Source organism: Callospermophilus lateralis, chromosome 15, assembly GCF_048772815.1.
Source record: "Callospermophilus lateralis isolate mCalLat2 chromosome 15, mCalLat2.hap1, whole genome shotgun sequence".
Lineage (NCBI taxonomy): Eukaryota > Metazoa > Chordata > Mammalia > Rodentia > Sciuridae > Callospermophilus > Callospermophilus lateralis.
Genome location: NC_135319.1, coordinates 31,917,662 through 31,944,065, shown reverse-complemented (window position 1 = coordinate 31,944,065; position 26,404 = coordinate 31,917,662). Strand labels below are relative to the sequence as shown.

General features: G+C 35.0%; 1 protein-coding gene across 2 annotated transcripts; it reads right to left on the bottom strand.

Annotated features, from left to right (window-relative positions):
- Positions 1-439: 439 nt before the first annotated feature.
- On the bottom strand, positions 440-11,386 carry Tfam (transcription factor A, mitochondrial). Of its 2 annotated transcripts, XM_076834913.1 has the most exons (7): positions 11,160-11,386; positions 10,402-10,520; positions 8,823-8,893; positions 8,321-8,470; positions 7,872-7,967; positions 3,973-4,029; positions 440-3,324 (listed from the first exon to the last, which is right to left on the bottom strand). In XM_076834913.1, exons 1-7 carry the CDS (start codon positions 11,258-11,260, stop codon positions 3,178-3,180), a joined length of 741 nt encoding a protein of 246 aa, XP_076691028.1. In that variant the 5' UTR covers positions 11,261-11,386; the 3' UTR covers positions 440-3,177. The 2 variants fall into 2 exon arrangements, with proteins under 2 accessions (XP_076691028.1, XP_076691029.1); XM_076834914.1 differs by lacking the exon at positions 8,321-8,470.
- Between the last annotated feature and the right edge of the window lie 15,018 nt (positions 11,387-26,404).

The following is a 26,404-nucleotide window of genomic DNA, read 5'->3' as shown; positions in this document are numbered from 1 at the left end:
TAAATACAAACATTCAGAGTTAACTATAAAAAATAATATACACCTTGTTTTTTTTTTAAAAGGGGCATTTCCCCTAAAGTAGTTAGCCAAAAGCAAGAGCAAAATTACATGATTAAAACTGGTAGCTCCTACAGCATCTACTTTGTTGGGCCAAATTAAGAAGTCTAAAAAGTGCTGGGCGCAGTGGTGCATACCTGTAATCCCAATGGCTTGGAAGGCTGAGACAGGAGGATCTCAAGTTCAAACCCAGCCTCAGCAACTTAGTGAGACTTTGTCTCAAAATAAAAAGGGCTCAGAATGTGGCTCAATGTTTAAGCACCCCTGGGTTCACTACTTTGTACCAAAAAAAGAAAAGTGGAAAAAAGTAAGACTTTGTATGAATAGTCACTGGTTATTGATGCTGAGTTATTGTTTATAAAAACTTACATATGGACGCCAGTCTTCCACATGTACTTATATTTATTAAGAAAGGCTAGGAAATAAGATTATTATATTATTTAAGGTATTAACAATGACCTTCTTTTACAAATAAAACCTGATTTATAAAGTGGCTTGTTCCAGTTATTTTCAGTGTTCTACACCTTTTCTTCCATTATAAACTGTAGGTACTTGAGAAATTACAAAACACCTAACTTCCCAATAAATTTGGGAAGGTTTAATTTAAGTGAATATAAAATAATTTATCAATTTAAATGGTAAGAGCTCAGGGGAAAGTTTCCTGCAGATTAATTACAAATGTTTTTATGTTACATTTATCCTGTAGATTTTACATAACTCATTTCTCTATTTCTCTTATTCTATAAAATTCACACTGACTCCCTGAGCTCATATGAAACACAGAACAATGACTTACAATTTTCATTCTCCTAAGGATAGTATCTAATTAGTACTATTCTAGATGCCACAGAAATTAGGGCTCAATTCTCTCCTAGAAATCTACTTGAGAAAGACTGATAAAGCACTAGCATACCTTGTCCTCTTTCCTCTTACCTCTAAACTACTCTGGCCTCAAATGGAAGCTATTTTAGTAATGGCAGACTTTGTCCTATATTCAAATCCATAGGGAAAAGTTTGCAAATATCCATTTTTATACATTGAAACCTTATTTCCTCTGGAACTATATTTTAGCCTTTAGTTCCTATCTTTGTCAAATTCAGTATGTAAACAAGTTATTTTTGTGACATTTTACTTATTTTCCATTCATTAAAAAAAAAAAAAAAAATCTCCAAAGTTACTGAACCTGGGGGCACATACATACCTATAATCCCACCAATTCAGGAGGCTAAGGCAGGAATATCACAAGTTTAATGCCAGCCTGGGCAACTTAGTAAGATACTGCCTCAACAATAAAAAATAAAAACGGCTGAGGATATAGCTCAGTGGTTGAGTGCCTTTGGATTCAATCACCAGTGAAGCAACCAAAACCAAAACCACAGCTAAAACCAATCTTCAAACTCTGGAAATCTAGAATCTACAATTCTTAAGGATTTTGAATAATATATAAAGTACACATAAATTCTGACTTAGCCTATGTCTTTGAACTGATCTTGAAAGATGAATTATTCTGCCCAAAGAGGTGGTGATTTTGAAATTGTTTGTATGACCTGCCTAATAGAATAAAGAAATATTAAGTAACAATAATTCCCAACTACAGTGAGGTTTCTGTGATATTGCTTGCTAGAAACTTTCAAGGTACATTTTATTTAAGCCATAGCAAATAATTTAAGAAACTCTTATTTCACATAAAATGGATCTTTTTCATTATACTGCAACATAATTTGAGACTGAAGATTACTTTCCTTGCTAACACAGAGGAGCAATTGTTGAGCTTCTATAGCTTATGTAGCTTTTTCTCTTAATATGAGTGACAATTCTAAAACAAGAACATCTGAAGCAGCCGAAAAAAAAACATCCTAACGTAATAATACAAGTGAACCTTAGTCACACCGCACTATGCTATAAACCATGAGTTGGCAAATTTTATCCATAAAGGGCCAGACAGTACATAGGGTTTCCTCGCTACAGTCTTGGTAGCAACCATTAACTTTGTTATGGTAGCACAAAAGTAGTCATATATAATAAGGAGATGAACATGGCTGTGTTGCAATAAAACTGTGGACTCTAAATTTCATATTAGTTCACATTCATAGTCTTCTTTTTTAAAAGCCATTTAAAATATAAATAAAATTCTTAATTCACAGACCATGAAAAGCAGGTAGGGAACTAGATTTGACTCATATACCATAGTTGGCTATCTTTTATAAGAATCTTTATATTTATGCAAAATGCTTCAAATTCCTGACATTGGAGACTTGCATTTTTTAGATTTCTCATTTAAAAATCTGACCACAGACAAGTTTGTGAGTGTGTATATGTGTGAATAAATATACTAACATGAAAGAGAAAAATAATTCAGAAAAAATAAAATTCCCTACTTACAGAAACAAAAACTGTAAAATCAATGTTTCATTTTAAAATACATAATCCACAAACATATAAAATGAAAAATTATAATTTTTATTCTATGCGATATAAAATAATATGCATAGATTTGAGACATAATTTCTTAGTTTTTACTTTAGGTAAAAGAAACACAATGAAAAAAAGGTTTATAAATCTCTCAGTCCCTTTATAAAAATTTACTGTTGAAACCAACTGTTACTTACATGTACAACCACCAACTCTGAATAAAATATGAATGATAGCTAGGAATTGGAATTTACCTAGATAAGCTCTAGCTGCTTTTTAAAAAATGCATAATTACTTCATAGAACACTGTGTCATCTATAATATGTCCCAAATTTGAAAAGAAATTCCTGCTTCCATATAAGGAAACAATACTCTTTCCATAATTTCTTCCAGTATTAAAAAACTTCATAGACTGATTTACCTTTATTAAAGGTAAAATGAGCCACTGCTACATTTGTATGGATTATCTTGATTTTCAGTAGTTCTTAAACACAAAATAAAATTTTGTGTGAACTTTCATCTGTTTAGGTTTTCAAAATAATAATACAAAATGTATTCAACTAGCAGAAGTCCATGGGCTAAAGAAAAAGGAATTGAATATAAAATGTTCACCAACTTTATCCTTTCTAGTTTTACACAGCTTCAGGTTATTGAGACCTAATTGGTTGGTTGTGCCTAATCACCACGAACATAGCCCCATCTTTTATCTTAATACTCCCCAATGCCATCTTTTGTTTGGTTCTTCATTTTGCGACGTATAAGATCACTTCGTCCAACTTCAATCATTTGTTCTTCCCAAGATTTCATTTCGTTATCATAACGAATTTTATCATCTTTAGCAAGCTGAATATATACCTGAAAAAAAGGAAAATTGTTAAAAGAATTTATTTAAAAATGAGCTATTAATTTCTGGACTATTTCCATATATACATAGAAATTGAACTGGGCACAGAGCCTATAATCCCAGAGACTTGGGAGTCTGAGGCAGGAGGACTGCAAATTCAAGCCCAGCATCAGCAACTTAGCAAGGCCCAAAGCAACTTAATGAGACTCAATCCCCAGCTACACCCACCCCACCCCACCCCCGAAAAGAAAGAAATTCTTTCATTATTCTATATGTAAAAAGGGGAAATGCAGAAGGAATGTTTTCATGAGATGTTAGATGAGAAAAAGGTTGAGAAAACTTTTACAAGTGTTAATGAAGTTACTAAAATTTTGGGAATTGAGGTATGAAAGGTGGTAAAAGCAGGGTAGGACAACCATTGATTAATAGTGGGTAATCTTAAGATTACGAGTAACCCTGTTTCAAATTCCAGTTAGTTGTATTTGTAGTCAAAAACTACCAAGAAAAAAAGCTAAATTTGGTTTAATAATATGAAAATAAGTTTAAAATACTATTATTAGCAATATTGGGCTGCTTTTATGTGAATGAAGTCTTGACCTAATATATGCTCTCACAGATATTCTAATTAGACCCTGGAGACTAAAAACCATAATACTTACTTGCTTTTGAGAACTAGGCAGGTTTTTCCAAGTTTCATTTACATATTTCAGCTTTGCCTAAAAAAACAATATATATTTAAGTAGCAAAATATGGAGACACTTCAGTGACGAAAGAAAAATCTATTCATTCCAACAACAAAAACTCAGGTATCAATAATTATAGACAAAGCTATACCAGTTAACTTTTGTTTCTAAACAAAAACTAACAACTATTTAAATTTTCAAAAATGAATGGAATGAGGGTACTGTCTTTTTTTATTCAAAAATATTAATATCCAGGTATAACCTACATCTGTCATGGGCTAACTTCAAAGACTTGTTTTTATTTCTTCTCAGTAGATTTATGTTTTATTCTAAAATTTGTGCCTATATGGTTAGGTATAGTCACAGGAAGAATACAAGTCCCTAATTCTACTTTGCTGAACTTAATTATGTGATCTAGAAAAAGTCATTTTACTTCCCTTAGCCTTGGTTCTCCATCTATAAAAATTAAAGGAATAGAAAGACACTTACTTTTATTCCCTCCTGCAACCCATTAAACTGAATTTTTAAACATAAATCTATATGAACAAAATTTACAAAAGTTGACAAATGCAAAATTTTGGAAACTGAAAAGCAGATGGAGAAGTGCTAACTGGCTTAACTGACCCAAGAAACTTGGCTGCTAAGGGCAATGGGAAAAACCTACACCCAATCTGATTTATAATGCAGAATTCCAAACAATTTGACAATTTGAGGACTGACTGAAACACTGTTTAAAAAGAGGCTAAATCCTCACATCATGGCAGAATCTAGGGTATTCATTCTCGAGAGTAAAATAGAGTTACTCTGTGAAAACAAGGTATAGTTAAAAACAATAGCACCATGCAAAAACCAGAGACTGAGCAGGTGATGTAGCTCAGTAGAAAAGTACTTTTCTAGCATGTGAGATCCTAGGATTAATACCCTGCACCCATAAAACATACAAATACACATTTAAAAAGAGAAAGATAGATTAAGTGAAAATGTATACAGTATCCCAAGGGGGACAAAAAGAAAAAAAAAAAGGCTAAAGGAAAACACAGTATAGAAAAGATAAGAAAACAAAGAATCAATTCAGAAGAAATTCAAAAAACAAATGTTAGGGAGAGTCAGAACAAAGAAAAAGGGAGAAAAAAGAAGGCAGATCATACTCCACGGACCAACAATCAAAATGGTTTTACATTTCTTAAAAGCAATACAACAAAATAGAAAAGAAAGGAGCAATACTTCTGAAAAATTTGAAGGATTGTGATTCACAAACAGAAATCCATGCCCAATCTAACATACATATATGAGGACAATGACATTTTTTACACATGTAAAACTTGAAAAATTAATCTCTCATGCACCCTTACTGGGGAAAATGTTATACTTGAAGCAGAATAAATTAAGAAGACAACAATAGAAACAAATGCACCACAAGGATGATGATGATAATAAAGGAAGAGCCTAGGATGTTAGCTGTATGAGTCATAGAAAACAACATTCGAACTGAAATAAACCAGAGGCTTCAGACTGACTAAGTGTACTGAAAGCTAGTGAACAATGAAGTGTTTGGGGGCTGAATTATTGACAATTACCCTTCAAAATATGCAAACAAAACTGAAAGAGAGGAAAAGAAAAGATATAATCAAGTAACTTAGGGGAAATAAGTTTTGCAAGAAAGAAGAAATAATTTTAGCATATGGTACAGCTGAGCTGTGACTAGGACTCACATAATGACATAAATACACTTAATACTTGACTATATTACTATATTGGGAGGTGGAGAAAATGGAAATATGTGAGAAGTGGAATCAGATTTAAGTGTTTATCTGAGATAATGGAAGTAATGCTAAAAGTATAAGATAAATAATGTTTATAACTGAAAAAATTCAAGAACCTATGATAGATATTAAGGATTTTTTTTTTTTTTTAATTCACATGACCAGGATCATCCCTGGACTGTTAAGATTGAATAGACCAATCCTTCTGTTTTTATTAAGTATTCCACATTTTTTTTTTTTTTAAAGAGAGAGAGAGAGAGAGAGAGAGAAAGAGAGAATTTTTTTAATATTTAGTTTTTGGCGGACACAACATCTTTGTTTGTATGTGGTGCTGAGGATCGAACCCCGGCCGCACGCATGCCGTGCGAGCGCATTACCACTTGAGCCACATTCCCAGACCGATATTAAGGATGCTATTGAGAGATATGGAGTTAAGGATCAGCTAAAACAGTGGAATGTTCTTCTGGAGTAAAGAATGTAACAGGGCAATGAAAACTGCTTTTACATATCAAACCTAAAAGAATATTTTGACTCTATGAGGATATATAACCAATATTTTTTAAATAAATAAAATGATATAGTCAAGTTATATTTCAATTTCCAGGGATAAGGTCCAGGAATTAATTTTCCTAGGTGAGACCAAGGCATAGTCAGAATTGAGAAGCACTAATTTGGAAGGACTGTCCAGCATATAAAGCAAAACAGTATAGAAAAGATAATAAAATTACAGAACAAGTTCAGAAGATCTATATTCAAAAAAATAAGTGTTATGGAGACAGAGATATTGATAAGAAAACTATGGAGATACTGATAAGAAAACCAAACCCAAGGTAGGTTAATGACTGAGCCAAGTTCCAATTAAAAAAATAGATAAGCTAGTATTTCAGTCATGTAGAGCCATAGAAATTCAATTTAAAATCCCAAAGGAAATAATTAAGTCAAAGTATACAGCCAGGAAAGACTGAGCAACATATATACATTATTTAAGCATATGATAAACATAGGTAGAGTACCAAAACTTGCATTTCCAATGGACAAGGATTATGGATCTTAACACTAACTTTTTATAATGCCATATTATATAAGGAAAAATACAATTGCCCTTTTGGAGCTCCTAAGAAGGAAAAAATGAAAAGACTAAGTCCCAGCAGTGACTGACAAGCTGTTTTTGTTTTTTTTTTGACACATTCATATGATGACATTCACATGTATAACACATTCCCATGGGCATAACCAAAATTTTATTAAAGGATGTAACATGAAGCAATAGGTTATACTTAATTCCAAGAATTAAACATTATAGCTCTACTCTCATTCTTTCCAGTGTTCATAAAACAGTTGAGAACTGTTGGGCTAGAAAAGTCTCCACAAGAGCATTAAATTTAAAAAGTTGGCAAGGTGTGAATGTATTGGCAACTACATTTTCCGGTTAACTATATGTGGTAAGAAAAAAGATTTTTCTTTTCTTTCTCCCTGTTCCCTACTCCCAAGCACTGGGACTGAACTCAGGGCAATGCATGACGGACAAGCACTCTATTACACTGAGCTACCCACAGCTTCAAAGATTTTTCTTTAAGAGATCCAGTAAAGAGGACCTTTTCAAAAGAGCTTAACTGAGGGGCTGGAGTTGTACCTCAGTGGTACAATGCTTGCCTAGCAAGAGTGAGGCACTTGGTTAGATCCTCAGCACCACATAAAAATAATAAATAAATAAAATAATATTTTGTAATGTTTTATATATATAAATAAAATATTTTATATATTATATATAATTTACATAATATATTTATATACTATAGATTATATAAATATATATAATTTTATATATTTATATATTATATATAATATAATATATATTTTATATATATATATATATAATAGCTTAATTGTGCCAGTGTGGTGGCACATGAAAAAAAAAAAGGACTGGGTATGTGGCTCAGTGGTAAAGCACCCCTGGGTTCAATACCTAGTATGGAAAAAAAGTAAAAATAAGAAAAGCTTAATTTCTGTAACTTACAAATTCCCTTTATCACCTGATATGATACCCTTGAATTTCCTAAGTAATTTTTAAATTAAAATAAAAATCTAAGAAAAAAATGCAGTTCAGTTTACCTGTGATGAACCATCCTTAACTTCTTGGAAGCTTTCAGATACAAAAATGTTATAAGCTGAGCGAGGTCTTTTTGGTTTTCCAAGCATTGTTAACTCCTGAATAAAAAATAGAGGGGAGGGTCAGGTATAAGTTTTAACCTCTATAAGACTTAATTTTACTTATGGAAACCATTCATTACTACATATTATAATTAAAATGTCATAGTTTTATATAAAGTATGTGATTATTACATCTTGTCAGAATTTGTTGATGGCACTACATTTTAAAAATTGTAATAGATTTTATGAATTATTTTCCAAAGATATTTCCTTTACATTTTATTTTCATGGTCTCTACAGACTGAATAACTGAGCATATAAATAAGAAACCTTTTTAAAGGATATAACAATCCCAGTTACATGCATTTCAACTCTTTTTTTCTAAAGAAGAGTATTTCAGTGATACTCACTCTTTTTTTTATTAAAGCTTTCTTTTTTAAACGTTTTTGCATGATTTCTTTTTCCAAAGATATCATTTGACTTGGAGTTAGCTGTTCCTGAATTCTGTTTATCTCTTCTTTGTATGCTTGCCAGTCTGCCTTATAAGCATCTTCATACATCTATAAGTTAAAAAAAAGTCAACAAACTATTGTTGGCAAATTCAACATAGCACATCTGCCAGAGAAAGAAAACTACATGACTTCAGATAAAGACAGACTAAATAGTGGGAGAATAATGTGTTCTGAGATGTCTTTTTCATATACTTGCTAAACAAGGTAAGAGCATATTGCCAATCATTTACCTTCATTCCTATACATCGATACTCTCATTGTTTATGTATATCAGAAGGTATAAAGTGCCTTTGTTGACAGTGTTTAAAAAAATGTGGACCATCTGGTCCTCTAAATAACATGACAATTGTTCCCAGTTGTAGAATAAATGGCCAACAATGTTGAAAACCTATGTGCTTACTTTTTTCTGTGATTCAGGAAGTTCCCTCCAAAGCTCAGCAATTCTTCTAATTAGTTCTGATATTTTCACATCTATGAATTGGAATAAAATGAAATAAGATGTCACAGTTTTATATCTCAGGATTTCTTTCACAAGCTACTACTGAGCTATACCTTCAGTCCTTTTGTTTTTGTAATTTTATTTTGAGACAGGGTCTCATTAAATTATCCAAACTGACCTCAAACTTGCATTCCTCCTCCCTTAGCCTCCCTAGCACTTGGGATTACAGGCATGAGCCACCATACCTGGTTCTTGGGATAAATTTCTAGACTTCTAGAAAAATAGACTCTTTTAGCACTAAAAATCAACTTATATTTCAGACACATCTATACCATACTTAATAACAAGATTTAACTTTTCTTATCCCACGAATTTAATGTAAATAATCTAAAACTTTATATGACATTAATGTCTAGTCTTTAAAACTAAATAGATTTGGGCTGAGGCTGTAACTCAGTGACAGAGAGCTTGCCTAGCATGTGTGAAGCACTGGGTTCGATTCTTAGCACCACATAAAAATAAACAAATAAAGGCATTCTGTCCATCTACAACTACAAAAAATAAAACAAAAACCTAAATAAGACTTTAAAAATAAAGAACAGATCACCAAAAACAGTCCTTAAAAACTGACTACTTTCAAGTAGCTGGGTAATCAACTGCTTCAAGTGTTTTACTTTCATTATATTTCAATCAAGTCTTTCAGGAATTACTAAATTCATAAAGCCTGATCAAAACACAAAATATACTCTTAATTCATATAACACATCTTGTTGTACTTCAATTACATAAATATCATTTGAAAGAAAAGTATTCTAAAATTAATACACGATTCTTCATTTCCATCCTTGTCTTAACTGGAATGATGAGGAGCAACTGAATTAACAACTACCTGTTAGTCTCAAGTCTATAATGTGAACATTTGTTATTATTGTTCTTCTGATTTTCACAGGTGACCTTGTGAGGTACTGAATGTAAAAGGGCTTTAAAAATCATAAACAAAAATTAGTTATTATTAATTTATAGCTTTATAAAACCCCAAATGATAGACACTATAGCTTTTCTAAGGAGTTAACAGTTCTCCTATTTGGGTATCTTTTTTTCAGGAACTCAGAATTGAAATGTTTTTGAAACTTGCAATAATTTGCATACAGCTTTACAAATTACAGAACAGTTCTATATAAGTTATTTCATTGCAACTGTATGAATACCATAAAGAAAAATAAGCAGACAACTAAGCAAGAGATAACCTGATTTGTCTGTGACCATGTAAGCCAACCACAACAGGCCCCAAACTGAGTTTTTGCATCCTGTTTGGGTGTTTTCTACACTACAGGTTATTTTAAAAACATTTTTCATTAGTTCCCTTTTATATTTAAAGCATTTCTATTTGATATAAAATCACATTTCCTATTTTACAGATCCAATAAAATAATTGTTCCAGTAGTCACTAAATGTTTTGGTAGTACAAATCAGGTTTGCAATTTAACTCTTAGTGGCCTTTTTATTACATAATAAGAATACAAGCCCCCAAATTCCTTACCTGGGTTCTGAGCTTTAAATATGGGTAGCTGTTCTTTAGAAAATCGAAGGTATGAACTCATAGGTTTCTTAGGATAACTACCCAAGGTGGATGAAAACCACTTCGGAAAATACACGAAACTACACATAAGTAAAAGAAAATAAATAACCATGTCAGGTATTTAATTGCCAATATTCATAGGTACATATTCCAAATAAGATGTCATCGAGAAGCTATATATCAGACACCTTCAACAACAATGCTACTGACTTCTTTATCTTTTGGGGTTGTTTGTGGTATTCAAGATTAAATCCAGGGCCTTGTGCAGACGGGGCGAGAGGTGCACCACCAAACTACACCCCTATCCCTAAGAAATGATGAGAAACCCTGCTCTAGACAAGGGGAAGGGCCCGGGGGCTTAAGTCTGAAAGCTGCTACCTTGTAGAATGGAGAGAGCATCTACACTCCAGCTCCTGGACTCACCTTCCCCCTGCCTAGATGCCGGCGAGAGATTCTGGTATCAGAGGACAGGTGCTCTAAGGTTGGCCGACAGGTCGGAGTGGGAGGAGTGGGGGAAGGGGCAGGGAGGGGAGGGGAGCAGGAAGCAAGGTACGAGGTACTAAAGATATAAGGCTTAGTCGCAAAGCCACAGTAGATTTGGCAAGGTCGAGACTGAATCACAGGGCCAGCTTGGCTCTGGCCTCCAAAGAGGCAGAAAGTGTTTAATTTCCAGCCCCGAGACGTTCTGGGCCCCGCCAAGTGCGGGAGCGCGGTCTTACCTGAAGGGTGAGCGCAGACGATTTCCACAGCCGGAGCACAACTCCATTCCAGACTTTCCCAGGTCCCTCAGCACGCCCCACACTCCCCGGAGCAGCGCCATGGCGGCGGTGATGGCCGTCAAGGCAGTGGCCGGGCCCAAATCCCGGAGGACCCTCCTCACAAAAACCTAACGGCCTTAACAATGACAACTCGCTGCGAGTGGCCCAACTGGACTTGTTATCATGCCCGCCACTCGCGAGGCACTATGGGAAGTCAGTGAACATCCGGTCGGGACTTAGGGGGCGGAACGGGGCTGGTCTGGCGCCGGCGCCGGAGGGAGTCCCCCCGGTAGGCGTGGCCAAGGGAAGGAGGAGGAGCGTCGGGGCAGTGAAGAGAAACTGCGGACCTCTAGCCTGCGGAGGGCCGGGGCCTCGAGGGGGCGCTGCTGAGCCGCCGCTGCCCCGGGCCGCCCCCCGCAGTTGGTTGCAATGCGGGGCCTGGGAGTTGGCGGAGGGACGGCGGTGGCCTCGCCCCTAACAAGCAACAGCAAGCGTCGGACAGTGACGGCCTAGGGGCTGGCTGTACGTAACAGACAGTCTTACAGCGAGGGTACCCGACAGCTGTGCAACCCGTTGCTCTGGCTGCTGTGCCCCTCGGTTCAAGCCCAGAAACGGTTCCAGGAGACTAGGGGATCAGTAAACCTATAAATGCAGATTCCCGAGACTTGCTGCAAAGCTTAAGTCAGTCTGCCTTTGTGGGGGCTCTAGAATCTGCGTTTTAAGCGAATTCCGCTAAGTCTAACAAGTTCTAATGTCAATGGTCTTGGGACTACCTTTAATGCAAACTGGATTTCGGCTTCCATCTGCTGCATAGTCTTGACTTCTAGCCCTGCTTAATGATGTCACTTCTAGTTTCAACATTAACATTAATGCATCAACGTCTTGTCCTGGGAAAGTCGTATTCCCTTGCCAAGATTTATTTTCTGCCTGTGCAAATGAAGATGGGCTCTAGGTGAGTTTTCCCAACGAAAGCCCCGAGAACGTGTGACAATTACACCTTGAGATAGTGATTGATGTCATGTACAATTTTTGGTTTGTGTTGTACAAATACCATTTCCTGTATACGAAATGACCTGAGAAAGATAAGGAAAATCTAGATATCTAAAAGCCCTTCCACCATTTAAATGCCGTTATTTAAAAGATAAAACACTTCTTGAGACAGCTTGTGTTCTATTGAATCGTTGTTTTGTAAAAAAAAAAAAAAAAAAAAAAAAAATTCTTACGGTAATATTGAGTGGAGTATTGCCTTCCTGTTGTTTCAAAACATTGGCACTTTGGAGCTACAGAAGACTAAGCCCACTTCTTCTTTTAAGTGGTAAACAATTATCACCACTTCCCTTTTCATAAACTCTCAGGGTTGAAAGGGATCTTCCAGGTCATCTATTCAAACCTCCGCTTCTGTCATAGAAGCAACAAGTTTTGTTTTGATTTTGGTCCGTTTTTTGTTGTTGTTGTTTTCTTCTTCTGAATATGTACTATGTATAAGGCCCCAAACAGTCAAAAGACACAAAACTTCCCCAAAAAGTTTAGTTGCAAAGGCAAAGAAGTAGACAGCACAGTGTTCTAAGGAGAAAGTGAGATAGAATTCCTTATACTTACATTCAAAATGATTGCTAAAATATTTCCTTTCTATTTTTCTAGAATGTTTTCATTCTATCAGCTGTTTGATATAAAGTTAAACTTCTCTTGGATAATTAAAAAATATTTTTGTTTTCAAGTGTCACTTTGAAAAATTTGCTGCAAAGTTCTTATAAATCAAATTGATCATCTTTGTTTTCATCAGACACCAATCATTACAATGCAGTGATAATTTTAAGTGCAATATTTACAAAGAAACATAACTGTACTTACTTAAACTGCCCTCCAACAAAAGGACACACGGTTTTGTTTACATTTGCTTTATAAAACAAAGACTTATGGCAGCCCTTTTACAGAATTCTGTTTTTTACTTTGTTCTTTGTGCATAGTGGTGCACACCTGTAATCCCAGTGGCTCCAGAGCCTGAGGCAGGAAGATTGCAACTGTCAGTTATATCCATTGGTCTCCCATATTTTATATTGAATCCAGACCTTGCCTTTCAGTTTCATAACGATATGTCCACTGTCTTCTGGACATCTTCACCATTGTTTCTCATAGGTACCCATTTCAACATTCCCTGAACAAAATTCACTCTTCTTGTCTGGAACTCTTTCTCTTAGTAAGAGGTGCCAGTTTCCTATTCAATCATCCAAGTCAATAACTTGATAAAACATTTTAAAATCTCCCCACTCACACTCTTCTCCCATTAACCGAGTATGAGTATTACTCCATCCTTTTAGTCACCATGGGTGACTTAAAATTATCAACTAGAAGTCACTGAATCTAAAGTCGAGAAGAAATAAGAATAATTAGGTCTTCAAGCCAATAGTTGCCTCCTGTCATTGGTTCATACTCTGCCATCTTTTCTCAAACTTCGACAGTAATCTTCCAACCTTCGGTTTTACGTGCCTCCAAACCATACACCACAGTTGTAGGGGCAATCTTTGTAAAAGGCAAACACATTCATTGATTCATTTCATATGTATTGAGCACCAACTAGATGTCAGGCAGGCTATGATCCTATTTCTGATCTTGAAACCTTCAGTGGAACCTGACTGCCCACAGAATCAAGTCCAATTCTCACATGCAGCATACAGGTCCTCTATGAACTAGGCTTTCTGTTTCCTCCAGAGCTTTATCCCCACTTTGCCTTTTCTTGAAATAATTTATGATTTAAACACTTATTTCTTCTCTATAATAGACACATCAAACCATTTCTTTTAGCTCTGAGTTTACCATTGCTTTTTGTGATATGCCAGAGTAATGGAAATCACTCAATCAAAATACAAGCTTAAAAGTAAGACAGGTCTAGGTTCAAATCCTGCTCTTATGCTTACTAGATGTATAACCTTGACAATAACAATCTCTCACCCAGAGATTCCCCCTCTATTAAATAGGAATAATAATGTTTGACTCTTAAGATTGTTGTGAATATTAAATTATATACTGGGCAAAAATTTCTTAACAGAGTCCCTAGGATGTAGCAATGGCTCAACAAATAAAGAATGGCTATTTTTATCCTCATAGTTTCAGAACAATTAAAATTACCCTCAAATTTATAGATATTGATTATCTTCCAACAAAAGTCAAATCTGCGTCATTGCTAAAATGGAACCCAGGGCCTTGTGTGCACTGGAGAAGCACTGTGCTCCTGAGCTATATCCTCAACTCCTCTTCTAATAGATCCTGTAACTTTTCTTAAATCAGTAATTTATATCACAAACACTGTGGTAGATGAGAAATTGAAATAACACACCCTCAAGTTGGAATCATACTTTAATATTTTCAGAACATCCTTATATAATTTTGATTGTATGATTTATAAATCAGTGAAAAAGACAAAAAGTTATCCGATCATTGTTCCCAAGTACCAGATGAGAAAAACAAAGTTCAGAAGGCCCAAGGGATATAGTTCTAACAATGAGTTGTGTAGGGCTGGGGATGTGGCTCAATCGGTAGCGCGATCGCCTGGCACGCGTGCGGCCCGGGTTCGATCCTCAGCACCACATACAAAGATGTTGTGTACGCCGAGACTAAAAAATAAATATTAAAAATTTCTCTCTCTCTCTCTCTTTAAAAAAAAAAAAAGTGAGTTGTGTAGGTGAAAAACTGGTCTTCCAATTCATTGTCCTGTGCATTTCAATTATATCAGATCATTCTTCAGACTTAGTCAACATGCCATACCACTCTAGCCCCAAGTAATCCTCAGATCTTCTAGAGTTGTGAGCTCATATCACTTATTGTGACTTAACCATATACCACTCTTGTTTCTAATTACTTCTATATTTGCATTTCTCTCCCTCAGTAAATGGCAAGCTATTTGATGGCATCCCCTGTAGCACATAACACTAGTAAGTATGATATATGGATGGACAGACAGATGGCAAGATTACAGTCTTGATATGTAGGCAGGTAGGTAGGTAAATAGAATCTATGAAAAAAATGAGCATCTGCATACATTATTTTTGAACAAATTTGGCCCCACAGAAAATAATAACTTCCTGTTAGAAATATCATTTGCCAAAAGAAGGGACAGTTATATGAAGATATGAGAACCATGTACAATTTTGGAATATACATATGAAAGAAATGATCTTTGTTGATACTTGTACTTTGGTAAAGCAGAAGGCAGAACCAATAATAGAAGCAGTAACTAGAGGCCTGGATAATTCCCCGCTGAATAATGGACTTAGATATGTGAATTTAACTAAAATGAAGGGAAAATATTCTTAAAGAGAAAGCAGTATTGCTTTTAAATTATAAAGGATTTATAACTTAGCTCCAATAGAAGCAATCCCCCACAGGTCAAGCATAGAAAACAGATGTGATTTTGAACTTAAAAGCAAAATATATTTCTGGAAGTAAGATAACACCAGAAACACTGCATTCATAGATAATTTATTCATCAACAACAGTATAGCACCTTGATAGAAACTGGAAGTGGCACACAATGATAACATATTACTATTCCAAAGAGGTCACTCCAGCCAGGGAACAAAATATAGACACAAATTACAGAAGTATAACAATCCTTTACAGAGCTGGGGATGTAGCTCAGTGGTAAAGTGCTTGCCTAGTATGTGTGAATTCTTGGGTTCAATTCCTGGCACCATAATAAATAAATAACAATCCATTACAACAATATGAGAAAAAATTTACAATCTGCATACATATCTCTTAGATTACCTTTTCTGTAAATCAAGAGTTTAATAAATTATATGTATAACAACTACATGCATAATTTTTTTCTTTCTAAACATTTTCATTTACTTAGGGTCTAATTTCACATCATCAGAGTTTGCCTTTAAAATTATTATAGTTAACAAATATCTATAAAATCTAATATAATTTGTTATGTTTTATTCCAAAAGGAAAAATAAACCATCAACTTTTCAAAATAAAAAAAATTATTATAGAAAAGGAAAGAAGGGAGAGAGAGAAATCAGAAGAAAAATATTTTGCATGGTAATAGTTTGCAGCTATTCAAGTTATTTTATGAATTATTTCTCAATTAAAACAAGTCTGCATATCAGAATTATTTTTAGCTATTGCTGTAGCAGCATTATGAAGAATAAATATAGCTTTTCTATTTTAAAGCTGATTGTATGAGTCAGCAGGAGGTAAGACAAGCAAAGAGGAGAGCTGTAATTTTATGCAAATTCGTAAAACCTTAATTTGTATTACCAGATATTCCTGAAAGTTGACTTAAAGATTGGAAGAAATCCATGGTTATGTTGACAGAATAATGCTACTAATAAGACAATATAACTTGTGTCTACTTTCATATTGCTGAAGCACCTAGTTCATACAAACAATAATTATAATTTGTTGCTAAACTATGTCCTAAGCATTCTACATACATTATTTCTAAACCTTTCATAAATCCTACAAGGTGGTATTATTTCTATTTTGTGGCTATAAAAACCGGCATTTACATATGACATATATATTTATGTATATATGAGAAGAATATCTTCTGTCTTATAAACAAAATTTTCATTGACAAATCCATAGCTTGTAGCTTTTACACTATCTTTTATTCTATGTAGGTACAACAGAGCCAAATCAATCATAAAATTGTGGGTTTGTTTAACACTTGCTCACATCCTATTATTTCATTCCTATTCCCATAAGTACTCTTTCTTGACTTCTTTAACTGAGTGAATTATTAATATAGCATCTTAATTTCTTTTATTTACACATTCATCCAGTTATCCAAAAACACTTAGTAATCCTCAAACAAAACAAAACAATAACACTACACAAAACCAGTGTTGTGGCTCATGCCTATAATTCCAGCTACTCAAGAGACTGAGGCAGGAGGATCACAAGTTCAAGGCCAGTCTGGGCAACTCTGACTCTGTCTCAAAAAAATAAAAAATGAAAAAAAGACTGGGGATATAACTCAGTAGTATAAGGACCATAGGTTCAATCTCCAGTACTGCAGAAGAAACAAACAAAAATACTATACATATCATAATGCATGGGTATGCATGTGTAAAAAAGTTCAGAATAATATAAAATTTGGTTTAATGGTGATTATACCAGTATTGCTGGTACTCATTATATATATATTGTTTTCATTTTTAAAAAAATAAAATAGTAATAGTCACCTTTTCGTAATTTTTTCAAACGTGGTTCCTAGCAGAGGCCAGTACTATATTAGAGACTGTGATAAGTTCTAAAAATACAAAGATGACTAAGGCATGATCCATCTGTTTAAATCTGCCTGGGAGATTAGGGGATGGCTTCATGGAGTACGTGCCATTTGAACTGTTTATTTAAGTGGAGCAAAGTGGAGGTGCTTTCCAGAAAAGGGAAACAGTATGTGCAAGTCAGATACACAGGAGGGCATGGTGTACTTAAGAAAACAAAATATATGTAGCAAGGAGTGGTCTGAAACAAACATAAAGAGGTTGGGTGGTAGTAGCTTGTGAAGGTCTGTGCATAATATGTTGAGTTTGTTAGCAAAGATAGCAGAACGTCTTAGGCAGGTTAGAGGCACAATTAAACTCGTTTTTAGAAAATCTCTTTGGTAAGAACACAGTGATGAAAGAGAGGAAACTGAAAAGGAGATCAGAAAGGAAGCTGCTGCTCTAATTCAGGAAAGAGTGGGGAGAATCTGAACTGACATAGTGCCATGCTTCTCACTCCAAAGACATTTCTAAGGACAACAGGGTTCTACTGTCCAGTGAAGCACATGGAAGCTAGGAAGTAAGAATTCTAGCTTGATGGACTATTCCAACTACACACTCTGGTAAGTAAACATTCTTAAGCAAATGCTTTCATTATATCACTTTGCTGTTAAAAAACTTACACTGACTTCATACAGGCTATCAAATCAAGGTTTCACATCCTATGAATCTGTCTTCACCTAATCTTTTCTCTAATTAATTGCACACAAACCTGCTAATGTTTGTCTCACTTATTTCTACTTTATCTTTGTTTGGGTTCATCTATTTTCATTAATGCCTTCCCCACTTAAACATGCCAATTAAAATCCCAAGTATTTCCCAAGGTCTAGTTCATTTGCTTATTTATTCAATAAATATTTGAGTACTTGTATGTTAGATCGTGTTCTATGTCTCAGGAAGTTGAAACTGGAAAAGAAAACCACGGATCTCATAGTTTAATGAAACTGATGGAGCAGTGTGCCAAGGGCAATTATAAATTTGCACACGGGGTACCATGGTAACACTGATGCAGACTGCTTATTTCCTCAAAAGGTAAAAAAAGGAGGGAATGACATGAAATTAGATTTAAAGATAGAAGAAGAGGGTATTTTAGGCAGAATGAATAGTTTGGAGCCGGAGTATGAGAAGCACCACTCTAAGCTGAGGAGAGGCTGGGAACCAACGAAAAGTGCAAGAAATTTGGTGGGAGGCTGGGAATGGCAGATGAACCTAGAGATGCAAGCCAAGTCAAATCATGATGCATATTAAGTACTGAGTATTGTCATTCTATTGGGTTTTAAATGAGGAGAGAGAACCTGAGAACTCAGGGAAAGAACCCTGATTGATATATAAAATAGAAAAACAAAATTTACTGCTGGCTGCATTGGCAACATGCCTGTAATTCCAGTAATTCAGGAGGCTGAGGCAGGAGGATTGCAAATGTGAGCTGCGTACCAGCCTCAACAATTTTTTTTTGAAAGAGAGAATATTTTTTAAATATTTTTATTTATTTATTTATTTTTAGTTTTCAGCGGACACAACATCTTTGTTTGTATGTGGTGCTGAGGATTAAACCTGGGCCGCATGCATGCCAGGCGAGCGTGCTACCGCTTGAGCCACATCCCCAGCCCCAGCCTCAACAATTTAGTAAATTCTTCAAAATAAAAAATTAAAAGTAAAATGGGGAGTCAGGATACAGGGCCCCCGGGTTCAATCCATAGTACCTAAAAAATAAATAAATAAATAAATAAATAATTTTTTTTTTATTGATTGAAGTAAAATAAGGTCCAATTCTAAACCACCATACTCTTCCATCGCCCCTCTCCCCGCCAATTCCTTTGCAAAACCACTGATTTGAAAAATTTTAAAGCTGATGCCATACAAGAAGAAATTTGGGTTAAGTAGCATAATTTGGCACTTCAGAGGACCCAAGGATATGAGGGGATCTCAAGGGTAGGTAGGGGAAAGACAGAGGTTGTAATAGTGACCATCAATAAATGAAGAGGTAGGGATTTCTGCTTCCAGATAGATGGGTCCACTGAGAATATGAAGAGCTGGATACAAGGAAAAAAAATGTAATTGAAAAGGTCTGAGCAAGCTGCAGAAAGCTTGAGACTCTCAGAGGTTGAGCTCTGAATATCTGCAGTCATTTTTCTCCTGGAATATTGGCTATCAGCTGAGAATTTAGGCTTAACACAGCAGAGGCCCACTGCTGGGGGTCTGAGAAGTTTTTTGGTGATTGAACAATGCTGGAGTGACAATACTGAGATTTAAGGAACTGAGGTCTTTTTTGTAAGGAATTACAATCAAACTTAGGGTGAAAACTAACTGAAAAAACCTAAACTAGGTGTATACTCTTTGTTTAAAGATTTTAAACAAATACACCCAGTTTAGCTAACTTCAAATCTCAGACAGCCAAAAGTTTAAATAGTGTTCAAATAAGGCAAACACAGAGCTGTAATCAGTTGGGCTGTCTGTGCTTCATTTCCTTTTTTCTATAGCTCATGTCTGTTTTCTGTCCAGAAATGTATCCAACCAACAGGACTGCTCTGAACCTTTCCTTATTCTGAGGGCTGCCTAATTCTAGAATGGCAAATTAACATCCAGTTAGGAACTGTGAAACTAGAATTGTCATTTTATATATATATTTGGTTTAGTTGGACACAATAGCTTTATTTTTATTTTTTATGTGGTGCCGAGGATTGAACTCAGCACCTCACACGTGCTAGGCAAGTGCTCTATCATAGCCCTGCTGAGCCACAATCCCAGCCCCATGAATTGTCATTTTTTAATAGTGGCAAACTGACCCTGATGATTTACTATCTTTTCTTTGGGCATTTGTTAAATTCAAGGTGGCTGGAAGGCTAAGAATTCAGGCTTTATCCCTTACCTAAGTCTCCCCTTCATGACAGAAAAATAGGTAGCACTTTAGTGGTTACATAGAGCAAATGTAATGAAATTGCTGATCTGAAAGGCTATAGATACATAGCTGTTGTCCCTTCTCCAGATGTCTGTGTAAGTCCCAATCTCAAAAGAGCAAAAGGCTAAAACTCTGAATTAAAACAACTGAAAAGCAGAGTGGAATATCTTGCAGTCTTTCTGTGCTGAGGAAACAAAAGATAGTCCTAGAGGGCTATGCACTACGAACAAGGGTAAACCAGGCCCAGCTTGGGTCTGATTCAACTGTAAGCCTGCCTCACCTGTGAAAAGGACCGGAATGCATTAAGATCATCTTCTTCTCATCTTTGACTAGCAGAGCCAAAGCTGAGGACTCTCTTGTGGAACATAACACCATCTGAAATTTCCATAGTTTTTATACACAATGTTTGGCATCCGATAAAAGCAAGGACACAGGTAATTTAGATACTGAGGTTTGCAAGGACTTTAACTAATAATACATGAAACAATTTAGGAACTCATCAAAAAGCTGAAATATGCAAAAAATCAAATGGTAATTCTAAAACTGAAAAATACATCTGTAGGTAATTATAATATCTGAAATTGAGTGGATGGAGCATAATGAACAAAGCTAAAGAGAGTATTAACACACTAGAGAATAGTTCAATTAAAAAATTTCCAAACTGAAGCATATAGAATGGGAAAAAGGACAACACAAAACAGTTTTGGAAGCACATGTGATACAGTCTAACCGTCTAATATATTTTGTACTGGGGTCCTAAAGGGAAGAAACAGAATGGGACAAGAGCGATATTTGATGAAATAATAGCTGGGATTTCCTAAGCCTGATGAAAATTTATCAAGATATTCTGTATACCTCAAGCAGAATAAAAGGAAAACATCATTGTAAAACCACTGAAAATAAAAAAAGAATGACATTAAAAGTAGAGAAAATTAACATTTTACTTTTAAAGCAGCAAAAATAAGACCAAAATCTGATTCCTCAACAAGTTATGGAATTCAGAACATTAAAAGGACAATATGTTGAATTTGCTAAAAGAAATACCAATCTAAAATATCTTCCCAGTGAAAATGCCCTATAATAAAAAAGGAAAATAGAATCGTTTTCAGAAAACAAATTCAAACCAGGAAATATGCACTAGAAGAAATACCAAAAGGAATTCTTTAGTCAGAGAGCAAATGATCCCAGATGGAAACAGGAAAGCAATGAAGAAGAGTGCAGGAAAAAGAAAATAAGGAAGCAAATATTAATGACATGACAGACAAAACATAAGTGTCTTATTTTACACCTATGTAGAATTAAAATACATGATAATAACAAAGCAAATGGGGGTGGACAATAGAAACCCAAATATTCTAAGGCTCTCATATTCTGGGGAAAATGATACAAAAGTAATACTTTGTATTAAACAAATCAAAGATCAATTTTTTTTTTCTTTCTTACGGCACTGGGATCAAACCCAGGGCTTCAGGCATGGCAGGTAAGTGCTCTCCACTAAGCTACGTTCCTATTCCCACACATACACACAGATCAAAAAGACTGTTTCACAGGTTATCAGAGTAGTAAAATTGTACTATGATAAAAATAAATGCAAAAGGCAAGAATAGAAGAAAAAATAAAATATGGCTTAAAAGAAAAACAAGAGGAATATTGGTGGTATAAATTCAATTTAATCAATAATTCCCTTAAATGCAAAAGGATAAAATATTCCAATTAAAAGATGAAATGGCAGGATTCTGTGGCACCAGCTTGTAATCTCAACTACTTGGGAGGCTCTGACAGAAGAATCACAAATTTGAGGGAAGCCTGCCTCAAAATAAAAAACAAAATGATGTGAGGATGTAGCTCAACCATTAGAGGTCCCTGAGTTCAATCCCCAGTATCACGTTTAAAAAAAGAAAAAAAAAAAATGCCTAGATAAAATTCAACTATATAATAAGTATGGAAATACAATTTTTAAAAAGTCATAGAAAGTTCCAAAGTTAAGGAGTAGAAAAAGAGATACATCGCAAATACTAGCCAAGCAACCACTAATATTAGACTTTAAGGCAAAACCATTTGTTTAGGTAAAGAGAGGCCTTTTCATCTGGTATTGGAGATTGAGCCCAGGGGCTCAAAGGCTAGGGAAGCACACTACCACTGAGCTGCATCCCAAACCCTTTTTATTTTATGACATGGTCTTGCTAAATTGCTCAAGCTGGCCTCAAACTTGAATTCTCCTGCCCTAGTCTCTTGAGTAGCTGGGATTACAGTTTTTGTGCCACCGTGCTTGGCTGCAAAAGACATTTCTTAATGTGACATCACAATTTCATGAGGGTATGAATAACTAATGAGTTCAAAATGTAGAAAGAAAAAAATAAAAGACAATTTCACAATCAAAAAGGGAAACTTTAACATATCTATAATGGCCCTGAGAACAAGCAAAGACAAATTGTAAACATAATGAACAAATGATCTAATTATGTAAACACTGCACTTAATAACAGAATTTATATTCCTTTCAACTGCAAATGGAGTGTTTTATAAAAATTTTCATATGCTGGGTCATAAAGCAGTCTTCACCAATTTTGAAAAATTTAAATTATTCAGATTGTCTTCTGGCCATAAAAAAATTAATCCAGAACTCAATAACAAAAATATAACTTTTTAGAAAAAGCAAAATAAAACCAAATTGTCTAGAAGTTGAACAATACATCTTTCTATATAACTCCTATGTAAATGACAAATTCAAAGCAGGAATTAAAACATATTTTAATTGAATTATAATAAAGATATTTCAGAATTTGCAGGATGTACTAAATTGGTGTTTAGGGGAAATACATCACCTTAAATGCATATATTAGAAAACAAGAAAAGGTACCAATTAGGTTTTAATCTCAAGAAGGTAGAAAAAATAAAATCAAAACAAAATCAATGAAATGGAAAACAGATGCATAAGAGAAATTTTAAAAGCCACTAATTCTTTGAAAAATGAATAATATTGATAATCCCCTAATAAGACAAATCAAGAAAACAAGGAGAATTTTAAAAGTGTAAATAGATGACAGAAGACACTTATTAACATAAATTATGAGGATAATATGAACAACACTATGCCAAGTAGATAGACAATTTAGAAAAATTGCACAAATTTCTTGAAAAACACAAAACTGAGTAACCAATAAAAGACATATCTTAAGAGATTTATCCAAAATTTCCTAAAATTTTAAGCAAAAACAAACAACAACTCTATAAAGAAATGGCTTCAGAATAGTCTTCAAAATATTAAGGAATAACACAAATCTTATATATAGTTTGACAGAGAATAAAAAGGAAATGTTTCCCAATTCTTTTTATTAAGCTACTGTAACTTGAAGTATCAAACTTGGCAAAGCTTTCAAGAAAGGAAATTATGGACCTACTTTCCTTGTGAACATAGATGCAAAAATCCTCAACAAAATATTAACAAAATAGAACCCAGTGATTTGTAAAGAGAATTGTACATCTCAACGGATTTTTATCCAGAAATGCAAGGGTAATTTAAGAAGTGAATATCATTAGTTAATGTTACTTGTACCACATTAAATAGGGAAAAAGGTAAAAATCACAATAAGAATATCAATGAAGAGGCTGGGCATAGTGGTGCGACCCTATAATCCCAGCAGCTCAGGGACTAAGGCAGGAGGATCACAAGTTAAAGCCAGCCTTAGCAACTTAACAAGGCCCTAAGCAACTCAGTGAGACTCTGTCTCTAAATAAAATATTTAAAAGGCTGGAGATGTGGCTCAGTGGTTTTGTGCCCCTGGGTTCAATCCCCAGTACCCACCCCCCCACCAAAAAAATACTGATGAAGAAAAAGCATTAAATTCACCTTGCAACTCAACAGTGATAGACAGGCTAAATGATCTCAGAATAGAAAAGAACTTCTTTGTTATGAAGGAAATATCATACTTAGTTTGAAATAATAAAAGTTCTCCCTTGGAAATTAAGAAACGTGGCATATAGATTGGAAATGAAAAAAATAAAACCATCACTACTTGTAGGTAAAATAATTATAAGCGTAGAAAACTTTAAAATGCTACAAACTTTTAAAAAGTGAATTTGACAAAGTTGCAGCTTACAAGTTGGATATTATAAATTGTTTTTCTATGTATCAAGAACACACAAGTGAAATGAAGTGACTTTCGTAATAGTTTTCAATACCTAGGAATGAGTTCAATGAAAAATGCACAGGAACTCTATACAATAACAGAACAATTAATGCTTACAAAACAGATAATTAAAAATTAAATATGATCTAAGGGGGCTGGGATGTGGCTCATGCGGTAGCGCGCTCGCCTGGCATGCGTGCAGCCCGGGTTCGATCCTCAGCACCACATACAAACAAAGATGTTGTGTCCGCCAAAAACTAAAAAATAAATAAATAATAAAATTCTCTCTCTCTCTCTCTAAAATAAATAAATAAATATGATCTAAGTACACTGAGTGATGTATTCTCATGGAGTGATGTATTCTCATGGAATAATTCAACAGATTGTGGTGGTGACCCTAAATTCTGTTCTATGGAAATGTGGGTTTGTCTCCTCTTTCTTTCCACTTGAGTGAGCTTGACTACTTCAACCAATAAACTGCAGTACAAGTGACACTATGTCTTCAAAAGCTAGATCTTAAAAGGTCATGCAGCTTACTCCTTGTTTTCTAAGAACCCTTGATCTCTAGATACTCCTTCTCGGAACTGAGGTGCCTATCATGTTGGAAGATGCTCAGGTCATGTAGAAAGGCCATTAGTAGCCCATTTGCTTCAGTAGTCCAAACCTGCCCAGGTACAAGCAGATGAAAGGAGAATGACCCAGCCATTGGAGTTACCCCCTAGCTGAGATCCTACCATGGAATAGATAAGCAATTGCTATTATGCTCCATCCCAATTTCTGACCACCCCCCAAAATTCATCAATATAATAAAATTGTTGCTCCTTTACAAAACTTAGTTTGAGGTGGTTTGCCATTCATCAATTAGATAATCAGAACAAAAAATTCTAATTTATTAAAATTGATTCATTACAATTCCAATTAAGATCTCAGCAGGAGAAGTGGGAGAACTGATTCTAAAATGCATTTGTAATTGCAGGGGAACTGAAGAGTCAAAATAAAGAACTAAGTTAGAAGATCCATTTCCTCATCTACAAAGTTTCTACAAGCTACAGTAATCAAAATTGTGTAATACTTACTGGCTTAAGTTGATTGATGGGATAAATTAGGGCCAAGAAATAAAACTCTATAGTTAATTGGTTTCAACAAGGGTTCTAAAATCAAAAGGGGAAAGAATTGTCTTCCTCAAATTATATGGGCGGGATTGTTAGAAGTGCCTGTTTACAAGGTTTACCTTTGGCTGACCTCTAGGAACTTGGCTTTTTAACCTTTTCCTAAGTATTAAGGTTATGTCTGCTCTGCTAGCTCAACTATATTTTTAAACAAACAACATGATTTATGGTGAACACCTCGGGCACTAGAATTTTGGAGGACAAAGGGTGCCTACATGATTAGCTTGCAATAAAAACCATAGACTTGAATTTCAAACTGGTTTCCCCAGGCAGAAACACTCTGCTGGAAGAGTGTGTTCTTGTGTGGCCCCTTCAGGAAGAGCACAGGTAGTCTGCACATGAATGAATCCAGACTGGATCTCTTTTCCCCTCAGTGACCCAGCCGTGTATACTTGCAATGCTATAATAAATCTTAGCTGAGGATGACCATGTGCCAAGTCCTGTAAATTCGTCTACTAATATGCCGAATATGTAGCTGGCTAAGTCAAATAGTGTCACAAGTTGTCCCCCACAAGTGTATTAGGAGTTTATGTTAAAATATTTCATATACAACTCATTGTGATCTTTTGCACTGAAGAGATCTTTTTCTTTTTGGTGCTGGAAATTGAACACAGGGCCTACTCATGCCAAGCTACATGTTCTACCTATGAGCAACACCCCCAGCCTGAGAGAGATCTTAATAGCTTTTCCCATCAAGTAATTCATATGGGAAAGCATATTTCAGATCTTACACATG